The 17,214-nt window shown below is 37.4% G+C and overlaps 1 protein-coding gene and 1 pseudogene across 1 annotated transcript in view; one reads left to right on the forward strand and one right to left on the reverse strand.

The window, feature by feature from the left end:
* The window catches only part of ASZ1 (ankyrin repeat, SAM and basic leucine zipper domain containing 1), a 105,837-nt gene that overhangs the window by 10,617 nt on the left and 78,006 nt on the right, over positions 1 to 17,214 (forward strand). Inside the window, exons 3-4 of the mRNA XM_043968289.1 lie at positions 2,881 to 3,003; positions 14,240 to 14,351. Of these exons, the coding sequence (XP_043824224.1) occupies positions 2,881 to 3,003; positions 14,240 to 14,351 (235 nt within the window). The remainder of the gene's footprint in view (positions 1 to 2,880; positions 3,004 to 14,239; positions 14,352 to 17,214) is intronic.
* Positions 15,534 to 16,323, reverse strand: LOC122727926 (annotated as a pseudogene).

Consider the following 17,214-nt stretch of genomic DNA (forward strand, 5'->3'; position numbering starts at 1 on the left):
TGGTGGAGCTGTGAACTGATCCAACCATTCTGGAGAGCCATTTGGAATTATGCCCAAAGTGCTATAAAGCTGTGCATACCCTTTGACCCACCAATACCACTATTAGGTCTTTTTCCCAAAGAGATCATAGAAAAGGAAAAAGGACCCACATGTACAAAAATATTTATCGCTGTTCTTTTTGTGGTGGCAAGGAATTGAAAATTGAGAGGTTGCCCACCAATTGGGGAATGGCTGAACAAGTTGTAGTATATGAATGTAATGTAATATTATTGTGCTGTAAGAAATGACTAGCAAACAGATTTCAGAGAAACCTGGAAGGACTTACATGAACTGATGTTGAACCAGGAGAACATTGTATACACTATCAACAACATTGTATGTTGATCAACTGTGATAGATTTGACTCTTCTCAGCAATACAATGGTCTAAGACAGTTCCAAAGGACTCATGATGGTCTCCAAATCCAGAAAAAAAGAACTGTGGAATATGGATGCAGATTGAACCATAGTATTTCTGGTTTTTTGTTGTTTTTCATTTTCCTTTTTGCTCTGATTCTTCTTTCATAGCATGACTAATGCAGAAATATGTTTAATGTGATTGTACATATATAACCTTTATTAGATTCCTTGCTGTCTTGCAGGGGGAGGGAGAGAGAAAAATTTGGAACTAGAAATCTTATAAAAACAAATGTTGAGGTGGCGCAGTGGATAGAGGACCGGCCCTGGAGTCAGGAGGACCTGAGTTCAAATCTTCCCTCAGATACTTGACACTTACTAGCTGTGTGACCTTGGGCAAGTCACTTAACCCTCATTGCCCAACCAAAAAAAATGTCAAAAACTATCTCTACGTGTAACTGGAAAATATTAAAATAGTTTTTATGAAAAAAAGAGTCCCTAGCAAGTGTGTGTGTGTGTGTGTGTGTGTGTGTGTGTGTGTGTGAGTGACAGAGACAGAGAGATGCACCTATATCATACCTAACCATGTTCTTTTTTCTTTTTTATTCAATTTTCTTTTAAAATATTTAGAAAGTGTTTCTTAGAAACCTAGTTGCATATTGTTTTTAATAAACAGACCTTTTATAAAAAAGCCATTAAGTGTTTACTTAAAGACAAGTACTGTGCTAAGTCCTAAGGATACAAATAGAAAAGAAGTAGAAGAGTTCTATTGCAGTGTGAATAGAAAAGTCGATGTCCCTACGGGTTAAGCTACAGAGATCATAGTAAAGCCCAGTAGTCCTCAGCATGCTTTCAAGTGTCCTGCTCCACAGGAGTGGCCTATCATCCAGAAACTGTTGTCTTTACCTTGGGGTCTTTTTGGTTGTAAACAAATAACATATTTGGTGACTTCGATCCTTGCAGGTAAGCAATTTTGTTTGAAAGAGCTCTTTAATGGGGATCAATAGGCATACAGATTTTGGGGTAATTTTTAGCTCATGTGTGCATATCCCAGATGGCAGTGCAGAATTGCATGCATTGTGGATATGAGGAGAGTATGGCATATTACCAATGAAAAATTTCAGGAAAATGGTATAAGATGTTATCAGATACATAAGTGGAAATATGTGGCATATCCCATCTAGCATAAAGATACCTAGAGGAATATCCTAGCATATCAGTGGGACTCTCTATAGAGAGTTTATGAGAAGACGTGGACAAAAGTTGCATAGGCTTAATTAGATTAATTAGTCTGTACCCCTGGAAGAAGTCACATCAGTGAGATCACATAATTGAAGTATTGGGTAATGTGTGAAGCATAAACAACTGATGATTGAAGTGTAAATAAACTTGGATGTGAGGTGTGAGAAAGAAAGAAAGCAGATCAGGTATAAGCACGAATTTCCTAAAGCAAAAGAAGAGAGGTGGTGGGGAAATACGTTGGATTATATACTCATTTGTGGTAGCCATATATTGGTATCTTGGGGCCAGCAGTTTTGGACATGTTTAAAATGAGTGTGGGGGCGGGAGAGGGCAGAAGAGCCTCAAAGTAGAGGAAGAAACTTGACCCCAGCTGGTTCATAAAATAATAGATTTAGAGCTAAAAAAGACCTATGAGTTCAGCCCACTCATTTCATAACTGAGAAAAATGAGACCCAGAAAACTTAAATGAGTAAATGCTCAGAGTCAAAAAAATGACTACAATTTGAAGCCAAGGCTCCTAAAGTCAAATCAAGGAGTCTTTTGCTTGTATCTGTGTGTAATAGAATAATAATAATAGCATGGAAAATTGAAAGTTGGATATTTATATCATGTGAAGTTTCTTTAAATAAATTAAATATTTTCATATCATGCAACTTTCCAATAAAAATTTATAAAATATATTTTCATATATCCTTTTAGGGGTCATATAAAATTGTTTTTAACTCAGTTCAGTATCCTGAAGTTGTTACATAAAGAAGTTATTACATAGTAAGAAATACGTGCCTTCACTTTATATACACTCCTTAAATCTAAATATGTTTTGGGTAAAATGTATTTTTTTAAGTGAGGCAATTGGGGTTAAGTGACTTGCCCAGGGTCACACAGCTAGTAAGTGTTAAGTGTCTGAGACCGGATTTGAACTCAGGTACTCCTGACTCCAGGCCCGGTGCTCTATCCACTGCGCCATCTAGCTGCCCCATGGGTAAAATGTATTTTAGCTATAGTGATGGAACCATTGAACTTTAGAGTTTCCAGAAACCAAAAAAAATTTATCTAATCCATCTTTCCTTTAAGAAACTGAAGTTCTCAAAGTTTGTACATCGTTTGAAGTCACAACAATAGTGACAAAGCAGTAGTAGAACCTTTTATTTTTTCACTCAATAAAAATGCATTTCACAGCCTATGGAGCTTTTTACAAGGTTCCTTCTAATCCCAGGACTTATTTTTATTTTTATATTTACAGGAATGAGTGTGGAATCTAGTTTTCAATTTGGATGGACTCCTCTTATGTGTGCTGCTAATATTGCTAACGTGGAGTTGGTGCGTATTTTGTTGGACAGAGGAGCTAATGCAAGCTTTGATAAGGGTAAGATATTTAAGAATTGACACATGATATATTGGATTATTGATAGATTATCTTGATGAATCTCAATTAGTATGCTGTTATAAATAAAATAATTTCATCTGGTTAGTGTTTTAAATACCAACCAAAATTATTAACAGGGAGGGGGGATCCTTTTATCACCCACATCTCTTGTTCTTTTAAGACCTCATATATACTAATATATTTGTAACAATTTTTTTTTATAGCTACAAAGAGCTGGAAACAAAGTAGATTCCAATTAATTTTGGAGTGTCTAGAAATAAGTTATGGTAAATGAATATAATGGAATATTATTACATTATAACGAATAATGACAATGAAGAATACATTGAAGCATGGGATTATTTAAATGAACTGATGCAAAGTGAACTAAGAGGATTCAAGAAAACTATCATGATAACTAAACAATGTAAATGGAAAGAACAACAGCAAAATCCTCTTAATCCTGTGTAAATTGTGCTGACCAAGCTTGGTCTGCAAGAAGAGTTAAGAAAACACATCTCTCCTCTGCAGAGATGGGAGACAGTTGGTACAGATCAGTCAAGCTACAAGCATTAAGTACCTACTGTTTGCTAAACACTTTAAGACAGAGACAAAAATGACAGACTTACTTCAGGAAAATTATATTGCATTCATTATATTACATATGTTGTCAGACTTCATTGATATTTTGGTTAATTATGCTGAACTTCCTTGTTTTCTCTCCTTGGTTCTTTTTAGTTGGGGATTTAGGGAAAGGAAGTAGAAGGAAATTAAAGTTATCTTAAAAAAGGGTAATAATTTTTTTAAATCCAGATTTAATAAATTAGTAGGTAGTTACTGCTGCTTCTACTGTTACCAAGTCCTCACACCTCATACAGATAGGATTACATGCCTTGCCTTGATTATGATAGCAGAACTACTCTCTTTCACTAGGGCACAGACTTAGGACTCAAATCATATTATGATCTATGGACCTAAGGGATGCTGTGAGAGTGAAATTTTCCATCAGTGAGACATGAGGTTTTGAATTCTCAGATTTTGCTCTCTTTGGTTGTGAAAATATGGATGACTAGTGTCCTAGCCCCAGCTGTGGTTATTGACTTTTGAGATAAAGGGATGTACTAGTAGTCTAGGTATTACCCATCTAAGAGTTTCATTAGATTCTGACAGCAAGTGATGACTCTGAGAGTCATTACAGGAAGCTTTATTAGTGTTGCATTAACATTTGCTGCAACCAGAGGCAATGGTAGATGTGAATAAGGTAGGGCAATGAAACATAGAGTTAGAAAATAAGTAAGAGGCCGGATAGGAGATGGGGAAAGGCCGAACTCCCCCTCAGGAAACTAGGTAACATCTGTGGAAAGAGCTGATACCTCAGCATCAGCTGAACAGGAGACAACCATGCTATCAAGGTATGGGTGATTATTGCTCCACTGACTAGGGATTTGAGTGGATTTTGATAGGCTTCTTCAAGAATGTCTTCCTTCTCTGTTTCCATCTGTATAGTGGTAAGCTTTTATTAAGGTGAGCTAAGGACCACCCAAGGATTTAATCTCAGACCTAGAAAGTGATAGCCATATGCCTAGAAATGGAATAGAAGATTTTCACTTATCAGGATTCATTTACAGGACACCAAGTCATGGAGGTTCAGCAAGCCATCTAGTAAGTTTCTGCAGCAAATTAAAACGGTATCACAAATCAAATTTATAAGACAGACCACAGGTTACAAAGTGGAGTCAAAAAAACAACAAAGGATAACAATAATACATATTTTTATTACACACCTGTAAATGTGCAAAGAAAACTAGTGGATAGAACTGGGAACAGGTTTATGAGAAAGCCTCACGATTTAGGACTAGTTTATCTTGTTTAGACTTTAAACTTCCATTTGGCTCAATTATTTTTGTCCCCTTTCAAAGGATTTTATTTAATTCCTCTTCCTCTATATTAAATCTTAGACTCTGACTTTCTTAGAATTCCTTAGCCAAGAAAAATCGGGTACACTCCCATATTTCTAAGTCACCTTTATTCATTAATCTTTCCTCCTTTGAGGTTCACTCCATTTGTTTAAATCAGTGATTGCAAATACTCCTCTGTGTGTGTGTGTGTGTGTGTGTGTGTTTTAAATGGAGCTCTATTTCACTCTTCCCCAGTGACTTGAGTATCTACATGATTCAGTCTTCCCTCCATTTGAACATGTCATCAACCTTAGTGATTTCAATAGTCAGTTTGGTGGCCCTTTCTTCTCCTAGTTACAAACCTTCTTTGCTCCAAAAAATATTTAGTTTCACTCTGCCTCAAACCAGTCTGATAAATGGTCATAACTGAGACATCACCATCACCTACAAACTATTCTACCTTCAACATTTTAAAGTCTAAAATTCACCTGATAACAAGTATCACTCCTGATTCTCCTGAGTCCACAATGCCTAGATTGTTCTCCACTTTCACCACTGCCTCTGAGCTCTACCTCATATCAAAGGTATAACTTGAGCGCCTTCACCTTTTAAGAGACTTTTTTTCTGATTCCTCGAAACTGTTAGTGCCCTCCCTCCTCCCCCCTGCAAAACTAACAAAACTACTCTGTATTTATTTTATGTATAATTCTTATCGACTTATCTTATGTTGTTTCTGTCTACCTTACCCATTTGCAAGGTAGCTTCTTGAGGTAAGAGACTGGAATATTTGTGTCATTTTGTTCTTTGACATAGTACCCACATATGCTTAATAAAAACTTGTTAAAATTTGGAACTCAAGACTTTAAAAATGTTTATTTTTTAAAAAGAATTATTGAAAGAAGAAATTAATTTTATTCATCTTTCATTGACATCATCATCCTCCTCATAGTGGCTTTCCCAAACTTTGTACTCATCAAACTCCCAACTCCACCCCCAAATCTCTGTCTTAATAGATGACCTCATTTCCTACTTTATTTTCTATCTTTCCTGCTGTCATCTCTACCTTGTAAAATATTTATATATCCCCATTCATTCTCTCCTTTGCTTTGGTCTTCAGAGAACAAGGTAGCCTTTCTCTTTGTCAGGATAATAATGCTGTCTAATTGTGCCCTTGACTGTATCCCCTCAGTTTTAAAATCGAATGTTGAAGAGGGCAGTTAGGTGCAACAGTGGATAGAGCACTGGCCCTGGAGTCAGGAGGACCTGAGTTCAAATCTGGCCTCAGACACTTAACACTTACTAGCTGTGTGACCCTGGGCAAGTCACTTAACCCCAATTGCCTCACTGAAAAAAAATTGAATGTTGAAAATTGTTTTTACATGAAATTAAAAACAACAGCAACAAAATAAAAGACTTCCTCTGACCTTGCCTTTCCTCAGGCTTTGGTTTTATGTATTCTGTTCTGTTTGCTGCTGAACTACTAGAAAGTATATTCTCTACTCATTGCCTTAACTTTCTTACCAGTCATATATATATATATTTTTACCTCTTTGTGTTCTGATTTAGAATTCCTTGTCCCAAAGTATTGAAATTTCTTTTATAAGACCTCTGTGGATTTATTAATTATGGAAACTAATGACTTTTCTTAGTCTTCGTTTTCCTTTCCTTTTCTTTAGCTCCTGGATACTCTTATCTTAATTTCTATGATACTATACTTGCCTGGCTCATCTTTTACCTGTCTGACTGACGGTTGTCTATGTATGTTATCCCTAGAACCTTTTATTTTCTCTATACATCCTTGTTGGAAGCATTAGCTTCCTTTGTTTTGATTATTATGTCTTAGAAGATGTCTCCCAAATCTTTGGATCTGACCTACATCATTTCCCCAGACTCTAGTATTGCATTTCTAACTGCCAGGTAAATTTCTACCAAGATATCCCTCCGTTATCCCAACCTTAGAATGCCCCAAACCAAATTCATCCTCCCCCTCCCCCCCATCCTAGCTTCCTTCTTTCTATTGAATTCACCGTCATAGTTACCCAGCATTAACACATTGGAGTCATCGTTGACTCTTTTCACTCTCCTAATAATAATAATAAACATATATATATATATATATATATATATGTATACATACACATACACACACATACTTACATGTGTAATATAGATTGCATGTGTGTGTATGAGACAAAGAGAAATAAATGACTTGCCCAGGGTCACACAGCTAGTTGGATTTGAACTCTGATCTCTTTGACTCCAGGCCCAGTGTTTTATCCATGGTGCTATCTCATTGTCCCAGTATAGGCTTAGCCTGTTAACCAACTTCATCTTGTTCTCAACTACTGACTCAAATACATATCTCTCATCTTTCCCATTGTTTTTTACTCTCAGTCACTCTAGCTAGTTAGAGCTTTCATTGCTTTTTGCCTAGACTTTTGTAATAACTTCACAACTGGTCTTCCCACCTACAGTGTCTCTTCTTTTTAATCTATCTTTTACCCAGCTGTAAAATAATCTTTTTAAGGCATAGAGCTGACCACATCATTCTTGCTAAAAAAATATCAATGGTTCTTTCTAGATTAAAAGTCTGACATTTAAAACCTTTCACATTGTGGCTTCAGTGTATGTTTCTGGCCTTTTTTGATATAATTCCTCTTTCCACACTCTATTGAAATTAGACCACAGCTTATCCACAAATTGAACATCTCAACCTCCCATTTCCCACTGACTATCTCTCATGCCTGAAATGCAGTGCTTCTCTCTCTCTCTCTCCTTCAGAATCGTTTCTCTTTAATGTTGAGCTTGGTTTTCATGTCTTGTGTGTGTTATTTCCTGATTCCCTCAGATGAAAAAATGTTCTTTCTCCTAAAGAATTGACCTTGGATATCTTCTTTTCCCGTATTACTCCCTATTTTGTCTTATACTTCTCTGTGTACTGATTGTATTTATGCCTCCTGCTCCCACTGAAGATTATAAATTCCCTTTTCTCTCTTTCTCTGGTCACCTAAACTTCACAGCAGTTGACTTTCCTGCACCTTTCCATAAGGGCTTCCTGGCCTACCATTTGATCATATTTCAGGTCCTCTCTTAGGCAACCCAACTCCATTGGATAATTCCATATTGTCCATGCCCAGGCAATTCTGCCCCCCCTTTCTAGCTTTTAACTGCCCCTGTATGCCCTGGCACAACTCCTCTTCATGCCCCCAAAGGCTGAACCTATATGTACACCTATCTGAACTCATTCCTCACCTCAGTGACTCCAACCACCCACCCCCTAGATGCTATTCATTGCTCATACTTGCCCCTTTATCCTCCTCCCACTGCTTCCCACCCTCTCCACTAACTCCCTCATTTTCATTTCCCTAAGTCCAACCCCAGCAATATCCCATCCTAAAGTTCCACACCTCTTTTACTGTGTTCTCTGAAATGCTTGCTTTATAAGTAACATACTAGCTTTCATCTTAAACTTCCTTCTGTATACTAGGATACTCCCTCAAGCACCCTAACCTCTCAGTTCTTCATCTTATTTTCTGTGACCTGTTTTTCTACCTCATCAGCTATATACAGAGGTCATACCTTTGACCATGCCATTATCGAGGTATGTACCACTTCCGTATTTTCATGTTCATAAATTCTGAAATTATTTTATCCAAACACATTCTGTTGTCATTTCACCTCTCTTCCTGCCCTGCATCCCCCCAAACCTGGTATTCATCTTTACAGCGACCTCCTTTCCCTTTACATCTTAGTTCTTTCCCAGGCCTGACTCCTACACTAGCCTACACTTTCTTCTTTTTCCAGTCTTAATTTGGTCAGTCAGGTTCAGCTATATGCTATCCTCTTCTCTCAAGTCCCTTACCTCTTTATCTTATCAAGTCTTGGCCTGAAAACTGGAAAACAGTATGGCAGAAACCAGGTATAGACCAACATCTCCCATCATATACTAAAGTAAGGTCAAAATGGGTACACAATTTTCACATAAAGGGTGATACCATAAGCAGATTAAGAGAATATGGAATAGTTTATCTGTCAGATTTATAGACAGGAAGAATTTAGGATCAAAGAAAATATAGAGAGCATCACAAAATATGAAATAGATCATTTCGATTATATAAAATTAAAAAGCTTTTGTACAAACAAAAACAATGCAACCAAAATTATATGGAAAGCAGAAAAGTGGAAAAGAACTTTTGCAAAAAGTATCTCTGATAAAGGCCTCATTTCTGAAACATAGAGAACTGAGTAAAATAAAAATACAAGTATATAAAATATAAAAAATGCATGTTGACAAATGGTCAATGGATATGAACAGGCAGTTTTCAGACAAAGAAATCAAAATTATCTATAATCATATGAAAAATGCTCTAAATCACTATTGATCAGAGAAATGCAAATTAAAACAACTCTGAGGTGCCACTTCATACGTATCAGAGTGGCTAATATGACAGAAAAGGAAAATGTTGGATGTTGGAGGGGATATGGGAAGACTGGAACACTAATACACTATTGGTGAACTGATCCAGCCATTCTGGAAAGCAATTTGGAACTATGCCCAAAGGGCTATAAAACTATGCATAACCTTTCATCCAGCAATACCACTGCTGGGTTTATATTCTCAAAACATCCAAAAAACCCCTCTATGTGTACAGAAAAAGAGAAAAGACCTATCTATACAAAATATTTATAGGAGCTCTTTTTGTGGTGGCTAAGAATTGGAAATCAAAGGAATGTACATCAACTGGGGAATGGATAGACAAACTGTGGTATATGATTGTGATTGAATATTATTGTGCTATAAGAAATGAATGACAAGCAGGATGATTTCAGAAAGGCCTGGAAGTACTTATATGAACTGATGTATAATGAAATGAGCAGAAACAGGAGAACATTGTGCACAGTGACAGCATTATTGTCTGATGAACTGTGAATGACTTAATTATTCTTAGCAATACAATGATCCAAGACAATTCCAGTGGTGAAGCAAACTCTATACCTCCAGAGAAAGAACTGATATTGATAGAACATAGACTGAAATATGTTATTTTTCATCTTCTTTCATTCTTTTTATCTTCATTTGAGTCATATACAAATTGACTAATATAGAAATGTTTTACATAATTGCTCATTGTAACCTATAACTGATTGCTTATCACTTCAGGGATGGATAGAATTTAGAACTCAAAACTTTAAAAAGGTTTATTTTTAAAAAAGAAAAGAAAATTTCTTGTCCTGCCAAGCTTCAGCTCTGGATTACTACTCCTTAAATATTTCTTAAGAAAGATGGAGAAAATCATGGTACATGTTGACTGGGTCCACTACAAATTTATTTCGCATAATCTCAATTCGGCCTTCACTACAGCAAAGAAATCTTTTTATACCGTCTTAATTAACTTACTATTGCACTTAATAAAAGAAGCTTTTCTAAGCTCTCCCCCTCATACTACCCTGTAAGCTGAGAGTTTATCTCATAGTTCAGTGAATAAATTAAGGCCACTCAGATTCCCTCTTTTCCATTTCTCCTTATCTCACATCACTAAGATGCCTTCTGCATGATCCTTCCTTTACCCATCTTTCACATGAAGAAGTAACCATTCTCCTTGCTAAGCCAAACCCCTATATGTGTACAAGTGAACCTATTCCATACCATCTTCTCCAGCAGATTGCCCTTCATTCTCTTCAGTCTCTTTCTTCTGGATGATTCTCTTCTGCCTATAAGCATGCTCATGTCTCTCCATCTTCAAAAAAGCTTCACTTGATCTATCCATTCATGTTCACTATTGTCCTAAATCTCTTCTCTAGCTAACCTTGAGATGGCTGCCTACAATCAATGCCTCCACATTTCCTCTCAATACCTTATTACTTTCTTCAATATGGTTTCTGGCTTCATCATTCATCTGAAACTACTGTCTCCAAAATTACCAGCACTCTCTTAATTACCAAATTTAAAGACCTTTTCTCAATCTTCATCTTTCCGACTTCTCTCCAACCTCTGACACTGTCAGTCAACCTCTTCCTAATATGCTGTAGTCTCTAGGTTTTCATAACACTGCTTTTTTCTGGTTCTCCTACCTATCAAATTGTTCCTTCTCAGTCTCCTTTGCTTTATCTTCATCTTGGTCATATCCATTAATTGTGTGTGACCAGCATGTCTCTTTCCTGGGGCTCTTTTTCTCCCTCTACACAATTTCACTTGAATGAAGTGCTCAGCGCCCCTGTATTTAGGACTCATAGATTTATGTGTCCAGCCCTAATGTTTCTACTATCTCAAGTTTCAAATATCTAGCTGTCTGTTGGACAACTTCATCTCAGCATGTTCAAAACTGAACTCATTTTCTCTGCCTTCTGGCCTCCATACCCCTGACTAGTTTCTATTCCTGTGGAGGTTACTATAATCCTGCTGCAAATCCAGGCTCAAAATCTCGATGTCATCCTTGATTCCTCTCTTTCACCCCCTCCATAACCAATCTTTGATCAGGTCATATAAGTGGCCCAAGTGACAATATAGAGTGGTTGTGTTCCTAGTGCTATTTTTAGTCTCACATTCATCAGGATCGTGATCCAAAAAGCTTTTTTTGGTGTGCTAAGGACTCAGCATCAGATGGCATTGTTAACTTAGAGCTTTTAAGATTGTCTGTTAAATGTGCTATCTGCCTCCCACTTCTGCCTGGCTCCCTTGGTCCCTGGGCCTAAAACACCCTCTTTCAATGTCTTTGCCTGTTGGTTTCCTTTTTTCTTTAGAATAGCCTTCCCCATTTAGTCTTTTTTTTAATCTGGGGATAAAACAATCATTTCCCTAACATCATATAATAAAAAAAATGATTGCACATGAAACTGCAAATCTCTTATGTGCAACTTGCTATTCCTTTTAAATATATAATAAAGTTATGTAAGTTTATTTTTTCTTTTTTTCCTAGCTCTCTTTTACCCCTAGTATGAAATATAAAAATCTCTGTTTGGCTTTTAAACCTGTCCACTTTAAACCTTTCCATACAAATCCAGTGATCCTGTGACATTGGCCTACTTGCTTTTCTTTGGGAAAGACACTCCCATCTCCCAATTCCAGACATTTTTACTAGTGTTCCACCATACCTAGGACTCTCTCTCTCTCTGTCTTCTCATCTCTAACTCCTAACTTCCCTGGCTTCCTTCAAGTCTCCGATACTAAGTCCCATCTTCTACTTAAAATTTTGAGTTCCAAAATCTATCCCTCTTTCATTCCCTTCCTCCTTATCCTCTTGTCCTCCCCCCTCCCTGAGGTGATAAGCAATCAGAAGTAGGCTACGATGTGCAATTCTGTAAAACATTACCATACAAGTCATTTTATATAAAAAGACTCAAGTAAAAAAAAAGGAAAAAGAAAGGAAAAGCACAAAATAGCATGCTTCAGTCTGTGTTCAATCAATATCATTTCTTTCTCTGGAGGTGGATAGTATGCTTTTTCATTAGTCCTTTGGGATTGTCTTAGATCATTGTATTGCTGAGAGTAGTTAAGTCATTCACAATTGCTCATAGAATAATAATGCTATCACTGGGCACAATGTTCTTCTCCTGGTTCTGCTCACTTCACTATATGTCAGTTCATATGAGTTTTTCCAGGTTTTTCTGAAATCATCCTGCTTGTCATTTCTTATAGCACAAAAATATTCTATTATAATCACATACCACAGATTGTTTAGTCATTCCCCATTTGATGGGCATTCCTTTGATTTCCAATTCTTAGCCACCACGAAGAGTTGCTATAAATTTTTATACAATTTTTTTTTCCTTTTTGAATACAATTATTAAAGGGCTTGAATTAGGATAACAATGACATCTTGGTAACATGATGTAATGGAAAGAGCATTGAGAACTTTGAGCCAGGAAACCTGAGTTCCAGATTATGTAGAGATCTCTTCAGGCCTAACCTGGCCAGGTTAAAAAATTCTTTAAATTCTTTTAAAAATTCTGTAAATTTAAGATCATTGTCCACACCTTATAAAAATAAGCTGCAGTTTTATAATTTAACGACAGCTCCTAATATACTTCTTTTTCACCTTCCTGTGGGAGTGAGTAGAAGAAATAGCAATTAAAATATAAATGCTATTCTTACCTTTGGTTAGTAATAGAGAAGAGCTATGTTTTAGGTTCTTTGTCTTATACTTTGAAAGCAAAAACCATGTAAGAAAATAAAGGACATCCAGCTTGTGTCAGGAGAAAGTTAATTATAAGAAGTCCATAACTACATTTTTTCAGATTGAAAATCCTTATAGGTGAACCATCATCCTGATAAAGGACCCACTTCCTCATAGAAATTGCCCCAATTGTCTACCTTGTTGCTACTGGGGATTCCTAAGATCCCCATCCCTTCCCATTTTCCATTTCTTCTAAAACTTTGGAATTTTTACTAGTGTATTGTATCCTAATTCAGAAATGAGGAGGAATGTAATTCTCACACCCAGTGATCAAGTTGAATGTAGGAAACCTATCAGAATAGGAAATCAAAGTGAATTTTTATGTAGAAATGACATTTAAAAAAAAAGATCAAAGTCCTATAATACAACTCTTTGTATATTTTGGCCATATTATAAGCTAAATGGCTTTTTGTTGAGTATCCTAGGAATCAGACACTAATTTCAGTCATTTCTAGAATTTAGAGGTATATAGGACCTCTTGGACATCTAGACCAACACCCTCATTCAACAGATAAATAGCTTGACCAGTATTATACAGTGACAAGTGAATCAGGAATCAAACAAAGGCTTTTTCACTCCCAAATCTAGAGTGAATTGTAATGAACAACATTTTCTTTTTTTTCCCTTTTTTTTTTTGGGGGGGGGGGCAATGAGGGTTAAGTGACTTGCCCAGGGTCATATAGCTAGTAAGTGTCAAGCGTCTGAGGCTGGATTTGAACTTCGGTCCTCCTGAATCTAAGGCTGGTGCTTATCCACTGCACCACCTCGCTGCCCCCCTGAACAACATTTTTTTAAGAGAAAAGTATTTTGAATTCTGAGTTCCAGCAGTTGTTGGACAAACCAACTTTTGGAATATAAGGTACTTGCCAACTAACTGTAATGTGTTGTATGTAGTTTTTTAGCAGGGAGTGCGGGTCCAGACCTGTGATTTCATCTGGGTGAGGACTTTTGGTGTAGAAACTCCTTCTAATGCAGATGAGCAATTCATCTGTAATGTGTTGCCTTAGAGAGTCAGCACTGAGAGGTTAAATGACTTATCTTTGGTTATTTACTAGTATATGTCAGGAAGACTCTTAAATTCCTAACTGTAAAGTTAGTCCTGTATTCCATTCCCTTTGTTATGTATTTTTCTTATTGATATGTATTTTCTCTCTTTCACTGTAGATCAGTATACTATTTTGATGGCTGCATGTTCTGCACGTGCTTCAGAGGGTCAGATTTTAAAGAGTGTAGAACTGCTACTTTCAAGAAATGCTAACCCAAATGTTGCTTGCAGGTAAGGGAAATTTTTGAACTACTAGTAAAAACTAAGCCTTTTTTTTTCCACTTTTATTGGTTTTTTGAACATCTGCTCTTTATCATGAATAAATGCATGTTTTCTTGGCCACTAAAATTATGATTTTTAAATGTCCTAATGCTGGTATCAAAAGTAACACATGATGGTGGCAGTCTTCACTTTTTTCGTTTTCAGAGATAACTATTAAAGAAGGTGAGACAGTGATGAGCAGAAAAAGTTGCCCATGTCTTTTATAAGCCACATATCTTAAGGGAGCACATAATTCAGCTGTGTCAAAGCCTTTTATGTATCTTTCAACCTGAACTAGTTCAAATTCCTTAACACTGGTCAGCTAAGCAAGTTGCACAAAAGTCACAAATTCAGTCATGAACCATGACCTTCATCAACATGTCAGTCATAGTGAGAATTGATTTAATTTCTTGAATTGTTCATTCTAAAAACTCTTCTGTTGCCTTATGTTTCGTGTATATTTCTTCGCTCTTTCAGTCATTACTATGAATGGAGATAGAAGTACCGAACCCCAGGGGATAATAGCGAACAACATGTAGTGAACAGCCATTCATAGAACTAAATACATTCACTCACCAAATACTTTATTAAGCTCCTAGTTAATGTAAGGCCCTTGCTTTGAGTTTGGGAGGCCCCAGGGTCACATGCAGTGACTAAGTACAGTCTAGGCCATTCTCTTTGGAAAAATCTATTCTAGACCCTGATGTCTATTTCTGGTAGAACTGATTTGGCTTTTTTCCTATAATCCTTTGAGATTAATCCCATTAAATAGCCTTACTTCCCCATGCATGTGGATGAGTCATTATCTTTGGTTATGATTTGTACCTTTATTCCACCTTAGTCACACAAGGATATTCATACCCTTGTGTCATAATCAGCAACAAATGTTCTATTTCCGGTTAATAACTCTGAAGTTCCTGTCTAACCATAAACCTCCTGTCGTTCCAACTCTCACTGTTCGTTTTCTCTCTCTCTCTCTCTCTCTCTCTCTCTCTCTCACTCTCACTCTCACTCTCACTCTCACTCTCTCTCTCTCTCTCTCTCTCTCTCTCTCTCTCTCTCTCTCTCTCTCTCTCTCTCTCACTCTCTCAACAATCTGGGGGTTTATTCCATGAGCGAGTGCCCGACTTAGGGCTATGTCCAGGTCAGGGTTTATTTGCCCTTTCAGGCCTTGATCTTTCTCAGGTAGAACTCCAGCTCTTTGCCTTTGATCACTTAGCCATCTGCTTGGCCACACTTTGGCCTCGACATGATACATGCAAGGATTTTTCCCTGCTGAAACTGTTCCTCCAGAAATGAGCTGATCTTGACTTTCTTCTTCAGCTCCTTATATTTCTTCTTTATCTTCTTTGACCTCTTCTTATTTAAAATTTCTTCCTCCTCAGGAGTCAGCTTTGCTCCTTTCTTCTGGCCCGGGGCAGGGCATAGTGGGACTCGATACCACTGGCAGTATGGGATGCTATCAACGATTATAATGTGGTTTTTCATTGGTGTCTTGGTACGGACCTTCTCGTTGGATATGTTATAGACCATATCAATAATCCTTGTTTTGCGGGTGCAGCACTCACAGCCCCAGGAGAAGTTGCCCTCATCTGGCCTCAGTACCGGGTACGTTTTTGTTGCTTCCTTGGATGCGCATGGTATGGGTGCAGTGGGGGCCAATCTTGGTGTTGGCGGGCAGGTGGCCCAGCTCATACTTGCGCTTCTTGTGGTAGGGCTTGCACTTGCCCCTGGTGTTGTGGTACTTGTGCCAGTTGCCCGGAAGATCCCCACGGTCAGCGCGAGCTGCAAAGAGGAAGCACAGAGGCTCATGGGCTAGCTTGTAAAGGGGGCCCTTGTCTTTCTTAATCCTCCTCTCTGTACTTACCTCAGCCTCTAGTTTCTCCCTCACCTTTGCCCTGAATTCAGTTTTTCTCGATCCTGCCTGTTTTATACTAATCATTTTACTTTTCCTTAAACAACTCTATTGCATTCTGCATACTGACTGAAAAGCTTTTTTTCCTCAAAGCACCTGTATCCCCACTTCTATCTTCTTACTCAGTAGAACACCTTATTCTCATCAAAAATAATTGAGGCGCAGTGGATAGAGCACTGGCCCTGGAGTCAGGAGTACCTGAGTTCAAGTCTGGCCTCAGACACTTAACACTTACTAGCTGTGTGACCCTGGGCAAGTCACTTAACCCCAATTGCCTCACAAAAAAACAAAATAATTGAGGCTCAAGATAAATTTCTTAAACTCCCTCTTCTCTACATTTCCACACTACGAAACCTGAATTCTGTCTACTGTGAGGATAGTATTATTACCAGAGGCCCCCTGCTGTGAGAGCAGCTTCCATTTCCACTCTCCATCCTTGTGTGGGTATAGATAGGGTAACCACACACATTTAGCTTTACCCGTAACACTACACTGTAAATAGAAGTTGGGCTCCTGGTTGTGTGAGGTCCCACCAAAGATTGAACATGTTCCTTGAGGGCTAGGGCAATCTCATCAATCAGTTATGTCCTTCAAAGACTGACTTTACAGGGACTGAACCTTAAGGGTCCCAATTTAATAAGTGGTTATTGATATAGTAAAATAATTTCTCTTATTGATATTGCAATAAATAAGTAAAATAAGTGCTATTGTTCTTCTTATTATACTAGCATTACCTACACATGAGCATTTAATATTTCTCCAGTTATTTAGATCTTTATTTGTGTAAAGAACGTTTTGTAATTATGTCCATATAGTTCCTTTGTATTTCTTGACAGGTAGATTTCCAAGTACATCATACTGTCTGTAGTTATTTTAAATGAAATTCTCTTTCTATTACTTTCTTCTGGAATATGTTGG

The sequence above is a fragment of the Dromiciops gliroides genome, chromosome 5 (assembly GCF_019393635.1).
Source record: "Dromiciops gliroides isolate mDroGli1 chromosome 5, mDroGli1.pri, whole genome shotgun sequence".
NCBI classification, from domain to species: domain Eukaryota; kingdom Metazoa; phylum Chordata; class Mammalia; order Microbiotheria; family Microbiotheriidae; genus Dromiciops; species Dromiciops gliroides.